Source organism: Nomascus leucogenys, chromosome 3, assembly GCF_006542625.1.
Source record: "Nomascus leucogenys isolate Asia chromosome 3, Asia_NLE_v1, whole genome shotgun sequence".
Lineage (NCBI taxonomy): Eukaryota > Metazoa > Chordata > Mammalia > Primates > Hylobatidae > Nomascus > Nomascus leucogenys.
In genome coordinates, this window is record NC_044383.1 from 98,124,046 (window position 1) to 98,138,856 (window position 14,811).

General features: G+C 43.1%; 1 protein-coding gene across 2 annotated transcripts in view; it reads right to left on the reverse strand.

The window, feature by feature from the left end:
- FYN (FYN proto-oncogene, Src family tyrosine kinase) overlaps positions 1–14,811 on the reverse strand; it is a 211,097-nt gene that overhangs the window by 52,984 nt on the left and 143,302 nt on the right. For both annotated transcript variants that reach the window (XM_012506091.2, XM_003255578.4), the window contains exon 4: positions 4,484–4,741. In XM_012506091.2, coding sequence (XP_012361545.1) covers positions 4,484–4,730 — 247 coding nt within the window. In that variant the 5' untranslated portion in view covers positions 4,731–4,741. The remainder of the gene's footprint in view (positions 1–4,483; positions 4,742–14,811) is intronic.

A 14,811-nucleotide genomic window follows, 5' to 3' on the forward strand; every position in this document is an offset into this window, starting at 1 on the left:
GGGCTTCTTTCTGTAACAACTTTTAATGAGGGCTGAGGAGCAGGGAGATATTAAAATCGCATCCCAAACAAAAGGGCAGCGTCAGCGTCAGGGTTCAGGTTTGCAGGGCTCTGCAGCAGTTACTGACATCCTTTGCTGGTCATATCTTCTCCTCCACTTGGAGCCTATGTTAGGTTCTGGGTAAAATGCACCACCCTTTCTCCTGGTAATACAGTAACACAGAACGTAATAGGAAATGCCTCCTGCAGCTTAGGGAAACTTAGAGAAGACCATTTCTGTAATATTCATCCCAATTAGAGAATGTACTGCCCTTGGCATCTGCAATTGATTTTGCAGTTCTGTGCTGCTCAGCCCCACTGCTGAAAGTGGAACCCTCTCCCTTGTCCTCCTTCTACCACGAACTCACCTCTCCTCACACTGTCTTGTAACACTCACTCTTCCTCACACCCACCCTATGTCCTCTCATCTGGCTGACTCTCTAGAGAGGCCCTTCCTGCTTTGCAAAAGTTTGCTAGCAGCAGCAGAGAATATCCAGTGTCATTTGGCCTAGGATTTCCTCCATATAATTAGGCATAATTCTTCTTTTTTTTTTTTAATAGAGATGGGGGTCTCACTATGTTGCCCAGGCTGGTCTCGAATTCCTGGGTGCAAGTGATCCTCCTGGCTTGGCCTCCTAAAGTGCTGGGATTATAGGTGTGACCTACCGTGCCCAACCCAATAGGCATAATTCTAACATAGTCCTCAGTGATTCCTGCCTCCTAGTATTCATGTCTTGTGCAAGCCCCTCCCCTTGAGTGTGGGCTGGATCTAACGACTTGCTTCTACTCAACAGAATGTGCAGTCCCTTAAGTGACTAGGCTTCAAAAGATGGTGACTTCCGTCTTTCTAACAGACTCTCTCTATTGCCACTTCAGCTTGTGTACTTTGATGAAGCAAGGCGCCATGCTGGTGAGGCCCATGTGACCAAGAACTGAGGGTGGCCTCTGGCCAACAGCCAGCGAGGCACCAAATCCTGCCAGCACTACATGAGTTTGGAAGCAGATCATTCTCAGCTAAACTGTGAGATGACTACAGCCCAGCCAACACACCTTGATTACAGCCTGTGAGAGATTCTGAAGGACCCAACTAAGCATTCACAGATTCCTGACCCACTGAAACTGTAAATTTAGGTTTTATAATTTTAATTGATGTATGGACAGACACAAACAAAAAAGCATGAAGGAAGATTTGGATCCAAGCGGCGCCACACTTTATGTCATCACTACAAGTGTTCAAGTGTAAAGAAAACCAATTTTGAAACTATGAAATTCCTGATTCATAAATACACAGTTATTTCTACTTTAGTACATATAAGATAATTCACTGTTATTAAAGCTCTTTTATTAAGGCAGTTGCATATGTCTTAAAAGCAATGGTAAATTAAGTTGCCTTTCAAAACTGTGTACTTGTCTGGTCAGCTGTGTATGATCAGTTATCTATCTCAGAGTCTATTTTCTTTTGTGCTGGGACAGGTTGCTGGCCCTCCTTGTTTCCACAGACCAAATCTTCCTAGCTCAGAAGCTAGGACTAAGCAGTTATTTCTTTTGAGTATTTTTTAGTTCTTACATTTTATGCTTGTATTTGATGATAAATGTCAGTGACATTTCATAGTTTCCAAAGTCCTTGCTGCTCTGAGAAGTGTAGATTCTGGTGAAAATTACATAGTCATAAGATAAATTTGTTTTTGTTGTATTTTTTAAAAGTTGTGGTATCACTGGTTCTATGCTCCCTGGAATATTACTGCTTTGTAAAAGTCCAGGCTGAACGCAGCACCCTCTGTGTACCTGGTACAGTTATAAACCTGGGTCTCCCACTACTTGATATTTTTGCATTAGTTAAGACAGAAATTTTGATAGTTTGGTTAGAGGGGAGGGGAAATCTGCTGCCAGAAATGTCTAACTAAGTGCCATACTCGTCTGGGTAAGATTTCGGAAACATAACCTCTGTACATTAAAAAAAAATTAGTTAAACATCATATAGTAGATAGCCATTAAATTATAAAAAAAAAATTTATGAAGAAAGATCTTTTGTACCGATTGAAAAAAAGAGATATAGAGAGGTCTATATGATCAAGAGAGTTAATTTTTGTTTGTTTGTTTGTTTGTTTTTTTGAGATGGAGTTTCACTCGTTGCCCAGGCTGGAGTGCAGTAGCATAATCTCAGCTCACCGCAACCTCCGCCTCCCGGGTTCAAGCACTTCTCTTGCCTCAGCCTCCCAGGTAGCTGGGATTACAGGCGCCCGCCACCACACCTGGCTAATTTTTTGTATTTTTAGTAGAGACGGGGTTTCGCCATGTTGGCCAGGATGGTCTCAAACTCCTGCCCTCAAGTGATCCACCCACCTCAGCCTTCCAAAGTGCTGGGATTCCAGGCGTGAGCTACTGCACCTGGCCAGAGTCCACTTTTTTACCAAGCTGCCAGTTTGCTGTGTAGGTAGTTCCAAGGGAAGAAATGTGTCATGGCACTATTCAAGGACCACAGAGAGGAGTGGGGCTTGTCTTTCTGCACCATCTCAAGTGGGACTTTCCTCAGGAGAGTTAGCATTCAGAGGTCTGACCATGCAAAGCAAGGCTCATTTGGCAACTTTCCTTCTTTCCTTAGATTTCTTTGAAAGGTAAGAAAAGAGATTGGCTTAAAACAAAAATGTGGGTGCCTGTGAAGTCATGCCTATTCTTATTTAACACTCCATGACCAGATTCCCTTCTTTAAAAACAATTTAAAAATGAAGCCAAGCCAGCTCCACTGTGTGGAAGGCAAGGCACATGAAGACCAGCACCCCACTCTCTCCTTGCATCAGCTGACAAGTTCTCACTGAGGGCTTTTATGTTCCATGTTCCGGGAACTGAGGGGAGAATCAAAGGAGGTTACAGAGAAACACAGACATTGTTCTTGGCCTTACAGGACTGAAGGCAGTATTGGGAGAAAGGACATGCATATGTATTAAAACCAAATAACTCAAGGCAGAAAAATCTGCCAACATTTGGGGGTACTGTGTTTTAACTTTCAAATTTTATAAGGGATCAGGTAGCCTCTTAGACGAAGACTGCTCCTGACTACAGTGGAGACCCACATGCTCAACACAAACGGCCCTCTCTAGTGACTTTAATGAATGATACCTGTAGACACAGGGGTCCATATCCAGCACTCGTGAATGAATGAACAAGGATAATGGCTGTGTCAGTAGAATTAATAGTCTGGGCTGGCAAAGCCCTCATGCTTCTCACGGTAGGCACAAAGATGGGGGTTGTGTTGGGTGCGTTTTTGCCTATTTTTTTCTCCTGCACCATCAGAAGACAGATGGCCTTAGACTGCCTGTCTGCGTCTCTCCTTTTCAGGCACCTTTGGGAAGGTGGGAGGGATGGGTAAAGGTACTTAGCACGTATTCAACCCACGCAAGGCCTGGGTTAAAAGGAAAGCTAGAGTCACCACAGCATGAGGGTGAACATAAATACTTCTTCTACTGGGCGGAGCATGCTATGCTAGCAGAAGAGAAGTAGATAATGTCCAAAGGCTCAGGGTCAGGCTCCTTGATACAGCTACACTGATGTGTTGGGTGTAGAGGGAAAAAAAACTTGCTAATGCCTTAGTAGTGCCTCCTCCCTAGGTGAAAAGGTACCTGCTGCCAGATGGGCTGAGAGATACTGGATTCTTTCAAACTTTTATATAAGACATCTGCTGCCAGATGAACTGAGAGATGCTGCATTCTTGCAAACTTTTGCAATAAACAAAATAATTTTTGGAACAAATAATGTGAAATATCTAGTTACCATGGTTCACATACTCAGAGAAAATTTGGACAACTAAGGATGCATGAGATAACTTACAAATATTTCGGAAAACATATGTCTGAGAATGTATGCCAGATATTTTACAAAGTATTAGCTAAGTCAGCAAATACACATGGCAGCAAAATATAGCCTTGTGGTATGAAAGACAAGGAAACTTCAAAAAAAAAAAAAAAAAAGAGAAACACAGGCTGAGGATTAGGAAGAAGTGAGTGGGAAGAGGGAGTACATTAATATTTGGAGAACTCAAAATACACACACCCAGATCCAGTCCTGGAGCCTCTAATTGAGAAGACTGGGACATGGCTCAGGCATCCGTGTTTTGAAAAGCCTGCCCTAGTTCTTCTGTGCCAACCAGCCAGGCGAGGCTGAGAGTCATTGACCCACAGTGCCTCAGTAGAATGTTGTAGCTCACTAACCCATACAGAATCCTCAGAAAGCAGCAACTTGGGGCACCTTGCAACCCTGTAGCCAAACATTTTGTTTGTACATCAAACTCTGGCTTTTCTTACAGCCCCTCATCTAGTAGAGGAGACAGATTAGAAACTTACATGTGAAACCCTTAGTCAAAGGGAAGTGATGGGAACCCAGATGTTCAATTGCCAAAAGATTTAAGGGCGGCTGTCCCCTCTCCGCACTCTGTGACTTTGGGGGCTTACCTGTTCCTCCTCTCGTACGCAAGGTCCCCGTGTGAGACGAAGAGTTCACACCTCCAAAGACGGTGAGTCCTTGGCCCCCGGCTGCGTGGAAGTTGTTGTAGTTGGGGATGGAGGTCACGCCGAAGCTGGGGTAGTGCTGAGGGGTGGGGTCTGTGCCATAGCGGTACCCGGAGCTCTGGTTCAGGCTGCCGTCCCTCTCCTCCGTCAGTTTTGTTGCTTCTTTATCCTTACATTGCACACAGCCCATTATCTAAATTCCTGCCAAAGACAAAAATGGGGGCACGTAAACTGGGATGCTCGGTAGTTGCTGGGTTGCTCTACAGTTAACGAGGAGTAATTGACAAGGCTCACTGTTGGCTATTTCAGGCCTATGAGGGGCATGAGGAAAGGCAGTGGCTGGGGGGATGGTTAGAAGGAAGTTCAGTTCCTTGACCCCACAATCACATTTGTTCCCCATATGTTCTGGATGACAGCATCATCACAGACCACAATGTTCACCATGCAGCAACTTTCCTCAAATGAGGCCTGTACCTCATAAAATTCTGTAACAGCATACACCTGCCTACAGACAGTCCCACCACACTTACCAATTCTGCCTTTCTTTAGCCATCTAAAAAAATAATATATGCTCTGTAGAATGTGTCTATGCAACATTAGAATAAAAACTCCCATCAGGGCACAGGAAATTTAAGGAAGAGGGCACAGGAGTGTTGGATAAGCCAGAATACAACCTTCAATCAAGTCACTAGACTGCTTCACTCATGGGTACTTCATCTTCAGGCACAAAACTGGTCAATTTTAAGCACTAAGATGATGCTAAGTATCAAAACTAAGAACTAGTTGCTGGATGAAAACTAAAATCAGCAGAACCTAAGAGGTCAGAGTATATTTGCAGGATGTCATGATAGTCTACAGTAATGAAATCACTTAAAGCTGCTAATTAACTTTTCAAATTTCCATTAGCTTTTGACATCTTTCAAAAACATTAAAAAAAAAAATCATTCCCATGTTAAAGAGTTAGTGGTGGATTAAAAACTTGAGTTGTTGCCACCCCACCCTCCTCAAGCCCACTTCTCCCAGGCTCCTCATCTTAGTAAACGGGACCGCCAGTGACCCAGTTGCTCCAGTCAGCATCCTGAGAAGCATCCTCATTTCCTCCTCCTTGTTTACTTCCCACTCTTCCTGTCTCAGCTCTCCTATTCAAACATGCCCAACTTTTCAGATCCTCAAAGACTCCATTCCCCCACCCGCTTCGGGCCTTGGAACATAGCCTTGAACACTTTTTCCTCTTCCTCTCTGATATGTGATGTATCCATGTCCTAGTTAATAAGGCACCGCTTCCTCTGTAAGGCGTTCTCCGACTGCCCTGCCCTTCCAGGCTGGGTTGTGCTTTCCCAAGTGCTCCCATGGCATCCCCATCTCCCTCCTTCTGGCACCCTTGGCGCCATATTAAAACAGGGCCTACTTGTCTCATTGCCCAATGGACTGCAAGTTCCAGGAAAGTGGGACCCTGTCTGTTTTCATCACAGCTACATTGCCAGTGCCTGGAACAATAAATAGCAACCAGATGAGTGAAGATTCTGTAGTCTATTATGTTTCTCCTTTACCCTTTCTTTCTCTCTGTATCAAAGCTGATCCCTCCTGTGACTTTGAGATGGAGTCTCACTCTGTCGCCCAGGCTGGAGTGCAGTGGTGCGATCTTGGCTCACTACAACCTCTGCCTCAGCCTCACAAGTAGCTGGGATTACAGGTGCCTGCCATCACATCCAGCTAATTTTTTGTATTTTTAGTAGAGATGGGGTTTCACCATGTTGGCCAGGTTGGTCTCAAACTCCTGACCTCAGGTGATCCGCCCACCTCGGCCTCCCAAAGTGCTGGGATTACAGGCATGAACCACTGTGACAGGCCCCTCCTGTGACTTTTATCAGCAGTGTACCTTGCATTTTAAAATCTACTGATATGTATGTGAGAAGTGAAGAAGATTCAGAAATACAAGTTGGTTAAATGGTCCCCCTTTGGACTTGCAATACCCCATCAAGCCAACAGGGGTCAGGTAGAACAGGCCAGTGGAGGTCCCTGCCAAAACCACAAACCAGCCCATTTGGGACCAAAGAATCAAATAAGAAACACATGACATCATGTGTAATAACATTTATTCACTGGGGAGGGCACAGCTGGCACAGGATGGGAAGGGCTTGAGGCAGCGAAGGAGAAGGCATGCTTTTCTATACTATCTTGCAAACTAATGCAGGAGGTGCCACATCAGAAGAGTGCTCCCTGGGCACTCTTCTGAGCACTGCTTTTCTGCTGGACTGGGTGATGGGAGCAGTATCAGACGGTTCTATAGCTCTCTCATATTACACATTTCAATAAATACTTATTGAATTGAATGTCAGTTCTTGAGAATGAAAATGTTTGGAAAAGAGACGCCTACTGCTTGAGCTGAGCTCACCAAATCTGGAACACATTTACTCCTAAATCATTTGAGATTAACTTACAGTATACCGTGTCCAACATGCTTTGTAATTTATGGTAAATGGATATGATTTTAACAAGTTTCCAATAGGAAATGCAAGCTATTTCCAAGGCATGATGTACTAAAGGAATTTCATCATTTGTTGTTGATGTTGCTTCATCAGACTGATAACTTGCTCATATAATATTAACTCTTTCATGGTGGAAAGTTGCTTCATATTTCTGCAAATACCAGACAGAAAATACTTCTTGTCACAGACTTTTTTTTTTTTTCTTCCCAGGAATTTCACTGATCTACTGTAATTAGAGAATGTGAGACCCGAATCACAGACTCACATCACTTACACCAGTGGTTCTCAGCTGGGGGTAACTTTACCACTCCCCTACAAGAGATATATTGGGCAATGTCTAGAGACATTTTGGGTTGTCACACTCAGAGGGGAAGGATACTCCTGACACCTACTGGGAAGAGGCCAAGAATGCTGCTGAAACTTCCTGCAATGCGCAGGACAGCCTCCTACAAACAAGAGTTACGTGGCCCCAAATGTTAATAATGTCAAGGTCAAGAAATCCTGATTTACACAAAGGAAAGAATTTATATCTACATCTTTGAAGCAGTTTAACAGCTGTTTCCCTTACACGGATGTGATTAACATGCAACCCAGCATGCTTTCTTCAGGTGAACAGGCATGTTAGGTAGAAGCAGGCAGTCTTAAAGAGTGACATGCTCTGATTTTTCTCTAGAAGCTTCTGCGCTGTGATAGAGAAACAGAATCTGGAAGTAATGAGAACGCTCATTGCAAACCACTCTTCCAACTCCAGCAAAACAAAATAAGCCCCATATCAGAACCCTGAAGAAAACAGGATCCTACATTTAACCAAACTAAGAAAAAATAATCTTTCAAAATCCACTTTAAAAAAGAAATATACTATAATAAGCAACTAGCAGCTTATCTATAATTTTATGAATAGAGAAGAAAAATCATCAGCTCCTTGAAGGCAGGAATTTTTGTTTTTTTTTTAACTGCTGCATCTTGAGTGGCCAGAACAGTGCCTGGCACAGAGTAGTCACTCAATAAATATTAGTTAAACAAATTAAAAAATAATCAAAATCATTTTGGAGAAAACAATCCTCTTTTATAGAAGAGACACCACTGTCACCACTTCATGCATTTGACATTTTGAGTTAAGTAGTGTTTCTATACAGATCTTGCTTACTCTCTTCTCTTCAATGACACATAGGAAGAAGTGAAAATAAATCAGTAAATGCAGTTTCAAGTCATTAAAAGTTAATCACAATGAAAATACTTATGTAGGAACCTGTGGTCTTCTTCCTCCCCCGTGGGGCAGTCAGACTAACTATCTTCGTGATAGAAGAGTCAGAAGATGCTACATGAGCTGTATTCAGTGTGCCCAGGTTCCTTGCTACAAGGCAAACTTTTGATCATTCATAAAAAAATAAAAGTATCCTTTATTATGCAGAGTTATCCGCTGTGGCTTTTATGTCCAATGCTGTAGGTGCATCGTGACATAGAATGTACTGATTCACTTGCTGTAGATCTCTGGGGCACCGGGAAACACTGAATGATGCCATCGTGAATGTGGAGCCCTGGAGTTACTCTGATCAGGAAAATATCACATGCCATGAACTCATGGCTATAGTCCTCTGCAGGTTATCATGCCTAGAAAAACTGGTGAAAGGCATTTTCACCAATTGGATCCCGTGCCTGTGATCAAGGTGTCTGGATTACAGCTGTGAAGCCTCTATTCTCCAATCCTTTTGCAAAGGGAGGGGCCCTGTTTCTACTATACAAATAAAACTTGATCTACTTAAAATTTCCCTAGTCCTGTGGCTCTTTTCAGATGTGCCAATAGTGTTAAGCAACCTGGGAAGAATTGCCAGACACAGGATTCAAGGAACGCCGCACCCTGCTCCCATAAGCAGGGCAGACATTATCAACAGATCACAGCCCTTTCTGCTGCCACGCTGTGGGAGCTATGCTTCTTCACATAGCCCTGTAGTGACTGACGGAAGCTGACCTAAAGGACAGATTCAATCCTTTACTACCATAGGCACAGGGTGCTTCGATCCAAGATGAGTCTGGTTGAACATACACTCCCTCCTCCTGATGTAGACAGACCAGAGTCCAGTCTACAAGATGCACATTAAACACAGACACATTCATATTTCCTCATGCGCCAATCAATAAAGCAATGCCAGTATGCCCAAGTTATAAGCTTGCAGGACGTGAGATAAGATTTCAGGTGTGTGCAGGAGCTAGGTACCAAAATGGGAAAAAGGCCGCTGGCAGTCTTCTGCACAAGCAAATTACTTTCTCGAGACACATACACTTGCAGGCAGAGGAGGAATGGCAGGAAGAGGAAGTGAAACCGACAACAAATAACTTTAATTTCAGCGGTGTACGCTCTTTTGTCTCAGAAGCCAACCTAGGTGGGTGTGAAGAAGTCACAGCCCGTAGGCATAATCCCTGCTTCTGACAGCCCCCAGCAGACTTTGGAGAGTGACAGGTAAAGCCACATTTGGCCCGTACTTAGAGGTGGCATGTTTCCTGGTATCATAATGGAAGTATAAGAACAAGGAAGGGAACTGAACTAAGAACCTAGAAACCAAATGCAAGCAACTGAGATGGGGGCAGTTGAAAAAATTTAAAGCTGAATTGCAGATCAACTGCATGGTTTCACACTTTTCTAGGAAAAAAGCAAAAACTGGAAGCTTATCAAGCAAACACACTTTTTCAGTCAGCAGGAATAGCGCAGGAACAGCATTAGGAAAAGGATAAGATGTGGCAGAGACACATCTGAAATTATTTGACTTCAGGATAGAAGATTCATGGCAGAGGGCTCTTGATCCTCGTAAAATTAGAAACACCCATAAGAATCTACTTGAGGACTTTTGCTACATTCTCAGTGGAGACAGTTAATCCATTGAAAGCCTAGGAAAGCCTTCTTTAGTTTTCCTCATGTCATTACTGGGAGCAGAAGGACATTCAGAGACAGTTGAGTACCACATCAGTAGCAACGAGGTTGGGCCACAGAACCTGTCACCCAAATTTCCTAATTTCCCAGCACCTTTCAATCCTTTACAATGGGGCTTTTCTCCTTTGTAGCACACTGCATCAGATGATCCTGACACCCCATGAGAGAGTGCAGGCAGTGCTGCCTTCTGGGGACAGCCGGGACAGAAGGGAGAGGGAGGACTGGGGAGGCTGGACAGAAAGCAGGACTATGCTGGCCACTCTTGGGATCACAAGCATTTCCCAAGGTACTGAAGCAGAGAAAAAGTCACTGCTGGGTTGGCCCTCTGGAGATGTTAATACTTGAGGGCTGAACCACTTTCAGCACTGGTGCTGGGTTCAGCCAATGGCCCCAGCCCAGCTATGAAAAAAAGCATGCAGGACTCTGCCAATATGGGAAAGTCCTCTCTTTGCTGCCAACTGGAGGAAGGGAGTGAAAATATGTGCCTTGCTAAATGACATTGTGGTAGGGAGAATTCTGAGCTGTCCCCCAGGACTCCTACTCCCAGTGTACATGCCCTGTAAATCCCTAGGATTTATGAATGATGGGGTAGTCACTCCATCATCGAGTTACGTTATTTGGCACAGCTGACTTTGAGAGATCATCCTGGGTGGACCTGACCTAATCAGGTGAACCTGTGAAAAGGTATGCCAGTTCCTGGAGAAGTAGATTAAAAGTGTGAGAGGCCTTCATTGTGAGGGAGATTCTCTACAGCTGCCTTTAAAGATGAAGGGGCTGTGTGGCCAGACACATGGGTGGTCACAGCTGAGAACAGCTCGGTCAAGAACCTGAATGAACCTGGAAATGGATTCCTCCCTAGTCAAGCCTTCAAACAACATAATCAGCTAACATTTGATTTCGGCTTTGCTGAGCAGAGAACCCCCTCTGTGCCTGGACTTGTGACTGACAGAAATGTGAGCTAACAGATGGATGCTGTTTTAAGCCACTAAGTTTGTAGTACTTTGTTAGGCAGCAGCAGAAAACTAATCCATGTTTTGGTGGGATGGGCACCATGGGGATGATGGCTCCAATTTCAGCAGTCATGACCAATATCCAATCAGTGTTCCCTGTAGCCTAGGTGCAGGCTGGACACTGGAAAATGCTGTCCCATTAAAATCTAGTAACAACTCTAAAACGTAGGTATTACTATTTCCCCACACTTTACAAAGGAGGAAAAGACGGGTTGGGGAATTTGTCCACAGCTGTGTCAGTCATAGAGATGGGATTTGAAACCAGACAGCCTGATTCCACGGCCAAAACACAGAGTCTCTATACTAGAGCTGTTTCCTGACCATGGAATCCTGGCCAGTCCATGCAAGGGTGTGGGTGTGAGGGCTGGAGGTGTTGAGGGAAAAATCCTATAGGGAAGAACTGGTTCCACAGAGCTCAGTATCTCACACATTATGATATGGTTTGGCTCTGTGTCCCCACCCAAATCTCACCTCAAATTGTAATCCCTATAATCCCCATGTGTCAAGGGCAGGACCAGGTGGAGGTAATCGAATTATGGGGGCAGTTCCCCAATGCTGTTCTCGTGATAGTGCGTGAGTTCTCACGGGATCTGATGGTTTTATAAGTATCTGGCATTTCCCCTGCTTGCACTTACTCCGTCCTAACACCCTGTGAAGAAGGTGCCTGCTTCTCCTTTGCCTTCTGCCATAATTGTAAGTTTCCTGAGGCCTTCCCAGCAATGCAGAACTGCGAGTCAATTAAATCTCTTTGCTTTATAAATTATCCGGTCTCGGATATTTCTTCACAGCAGTGTGAGAATGGACTAATACACATTACTAATGGAGGCACTGATTTCAGGGACTAGGCCTCACCTCCATCCCCAGTTCACATTCCATTCCCCCAAGACAGTGGATTCTGTACAGGTGCTGGACCACACTAGGTGCAGTGAGTCACCATCTTCCTTCGTGTGGTTTGGCATCTCAATCACTATTTGGGCCAATGACACTGAAGCAGCCCTTAATTTCCTCATCTTTCCTAGTCATGGCAAGGGTATTCATAAGTACCATGAAGGAGTTGGCACTGGTTTCCTTGGTATAAAAATCAGCTTTCCTATTGCACTTAAAATATGATTTGCTTTACAGGCAAAACTTTCTGGAACATATTTACTGCATAAACTGAGATACACATATAATGCCTCCACCAAGCACAAAATAACAGCTTTCTACTCTTGGTGAAGCCTGTGAGGGAGAGCCCCTCGCCAAATGCAAGTATTAAAATACTACACTATCTGAGGTGAGAAGATAGATGTAAAAGTGGGAATATACACAATGCAGACACTAGCCACATGCAATCATGGGAGAACAGAGCCTACTTAAAAATCAAACCCAAGCTTTGCTTCAGAAATAAGTGGAGTTGGACCCATTCGATCATTTATGCATGACTTTGCAAAGGCTCTCCGGAGGGAGAAGAGGATCAACCTTGTCTCATACCGCACAGCAAGGGAACTGAACTAACATAAATCACTCTTAAAATGTCATGTTACTTCAAGAATAAGCCATACTGCTGGCACCTAGAATATTTTTGTGGGTCCCCATCTCTGGCTTTTCTTGTTCAAATGGCCCCCAGGCTGAGAGGCAGCTGCTCACATCCCTGCAACAAACATGTTCTTTCCTTTCTGCATAGCCCTCCATTTCTCGAGCCCGAAGATTCAAAAGCGCTCAATAAAAGAGAAATGGAAGCATCAGACCCCAGTGGTGAGATTTAAGACTGCAGTCAACTGAATGCTGGAACCAGTCCCAAACCTAAATGGCCAAATGAGGTTTTAACACCAAACCATGGAAAGGCTCCAAGAAAAGAGTAGGAACATTTTCTTCTTAAATTCATTTTGCTTGGGATCTCAGGGTTAAGACAAGAGTGAAATGGTGATGAAAACAAGGATATGTTTTAACCCTATCTATGCTAAAGGTTTCAGAAAGAATTAGAGCACAGGTTGTAAAGTTTTTTCAGGCTCCACCCCCTGCCCGCAAGCCTTTTTTGGACCATAGAAAAGCCCCTTGTAGTTAATATTTTTAAAATTTCATTTAAATTGAGACATAATTCATATACCATACAATTCACCCTCTTGAAGCACACAGTCCAATGGTTTTCAGTACATTTACAAAGGAGACCATTTCCATTATGTAATTCCAGAATATTTTCATTGCTCCAGAAAGAAACCCATGCCCATTAAGCAATCGCTACCCACTCCCTTCTCTCCCCAGCCCCTGGCAACCACGAATCTACTTTCTGTCTCTATGGATTTGCCTATTCTGGACATTTCATATCAACAGAGTCACACCATATGTGGCCTTTTGTGATTGGCTTCCTTTGCTTGGTATAATGTTCTCCAGGTTCATTCATGTAACATGTATTAGTACTTCATTCCTTTTTATGGCTAAAAGATATTCTACTGTATGGATATGCCAGATGTTGTTTATCTATTCATCAATTGATGGACATTTGGGTTTTTATGTTTTGGCTCTTATGAATAATACTGCAACAAACATTCATGCTCAAGTTTTTCTGTGGAGATATGTTTTCAACTCTCTTGGATTAATATTTTAATATATAAGAAATTTATACAGATAAGAGAAACCCTAAGTTTAGGTAACAGAAACATAAATTGGCAACAAAAAAGGGAAAAACAAGTTGTAAAACATATGGGAGAATATTGCCTTTGGTAGTAATCAGAGAAATACAATTTAGATTAGTGAGATACTATGTATCACTTCTAAATTCGCACATTAAAAAAATAAGTATACTCAATAGTGATGAAGTTTCCTTGAAATGAATATGACTCTCTTACATTGCTGATAGAAGACCAGAAATCAGTGTAAAATCATTTGTTAAACCAATTTGGCAATATAAAAAATTCTTAAAAATGGGCACACTCGGCCAGGTGTGGTGGCCTGTAATTCCAGCACTTTGGCCTGGAATTCCAGCACCTGTAATTCCAGCACTTTGGGAGGCTGAAGTGGGTGGATCACTTGAGGCCAGGAGTTCAAGACCAGCCTAGCCAACATGGTGAAACCCCAACTCTACTAAAAATACAAAAATTAGATGGGTGTGGTGGCAGGCACCTTTACAGCTGCCTTTACACCTTTACACGTTTACACCTTTACTCGAGTGGCTGAGGCATGAGAATTGCTTGAACCAGGAAGGCAGAGGTTTGCAGTGAGCTGAGATGGCACCACTGCACTCCAGCCTGGGTGACAGAGTGAGACTGTCTCAAAAAAAAAAAAGGTGTCGGGGGTGGCGGGGGGGCATGTTCTTTAACCTGTAAATGTGTGCTAAAGACATGCCTTTTAAAAAAATGACGTGAAGAGGTTCTATGAAGTATTATTTATCATTTGAAAAATTAGAAAACTTGTTAGTTGTTTAGCATGAGGGCAATGGCTAAATTGTAAGACATAAAGACAAGTTAAGCAGAAATTAAAACTTATATTTACTGAAATTATCAGCAATATGGAAAAATGTTCATGTTACATTAGGAAGGATCACATGATTGCAACTATATAACAAATGCCTAGAAAACTCTTTGGAAGGAAACATGCTGAGATTATGGTGGTGTGCAGATGATAACACTACGGGCAACTGTTCTTTCTTTGCTCTCTGTGTCTTTGTTTCTCAGATTTGTCTATACCAAGAATGTACTTTTTTTATAATGAGAATAAATCACCTTTATTTTTCTATAAGAAAGTTCCCTTTAATATTATCAGTTACTGATTGAATTTGTAAGTAAGTTGAAACAACCACATATTGATGAAGTATACTTTGTCAACTGAAAAATTAAGAGGGACAGAGTGACTGATTCCGAAGCCTGTTGG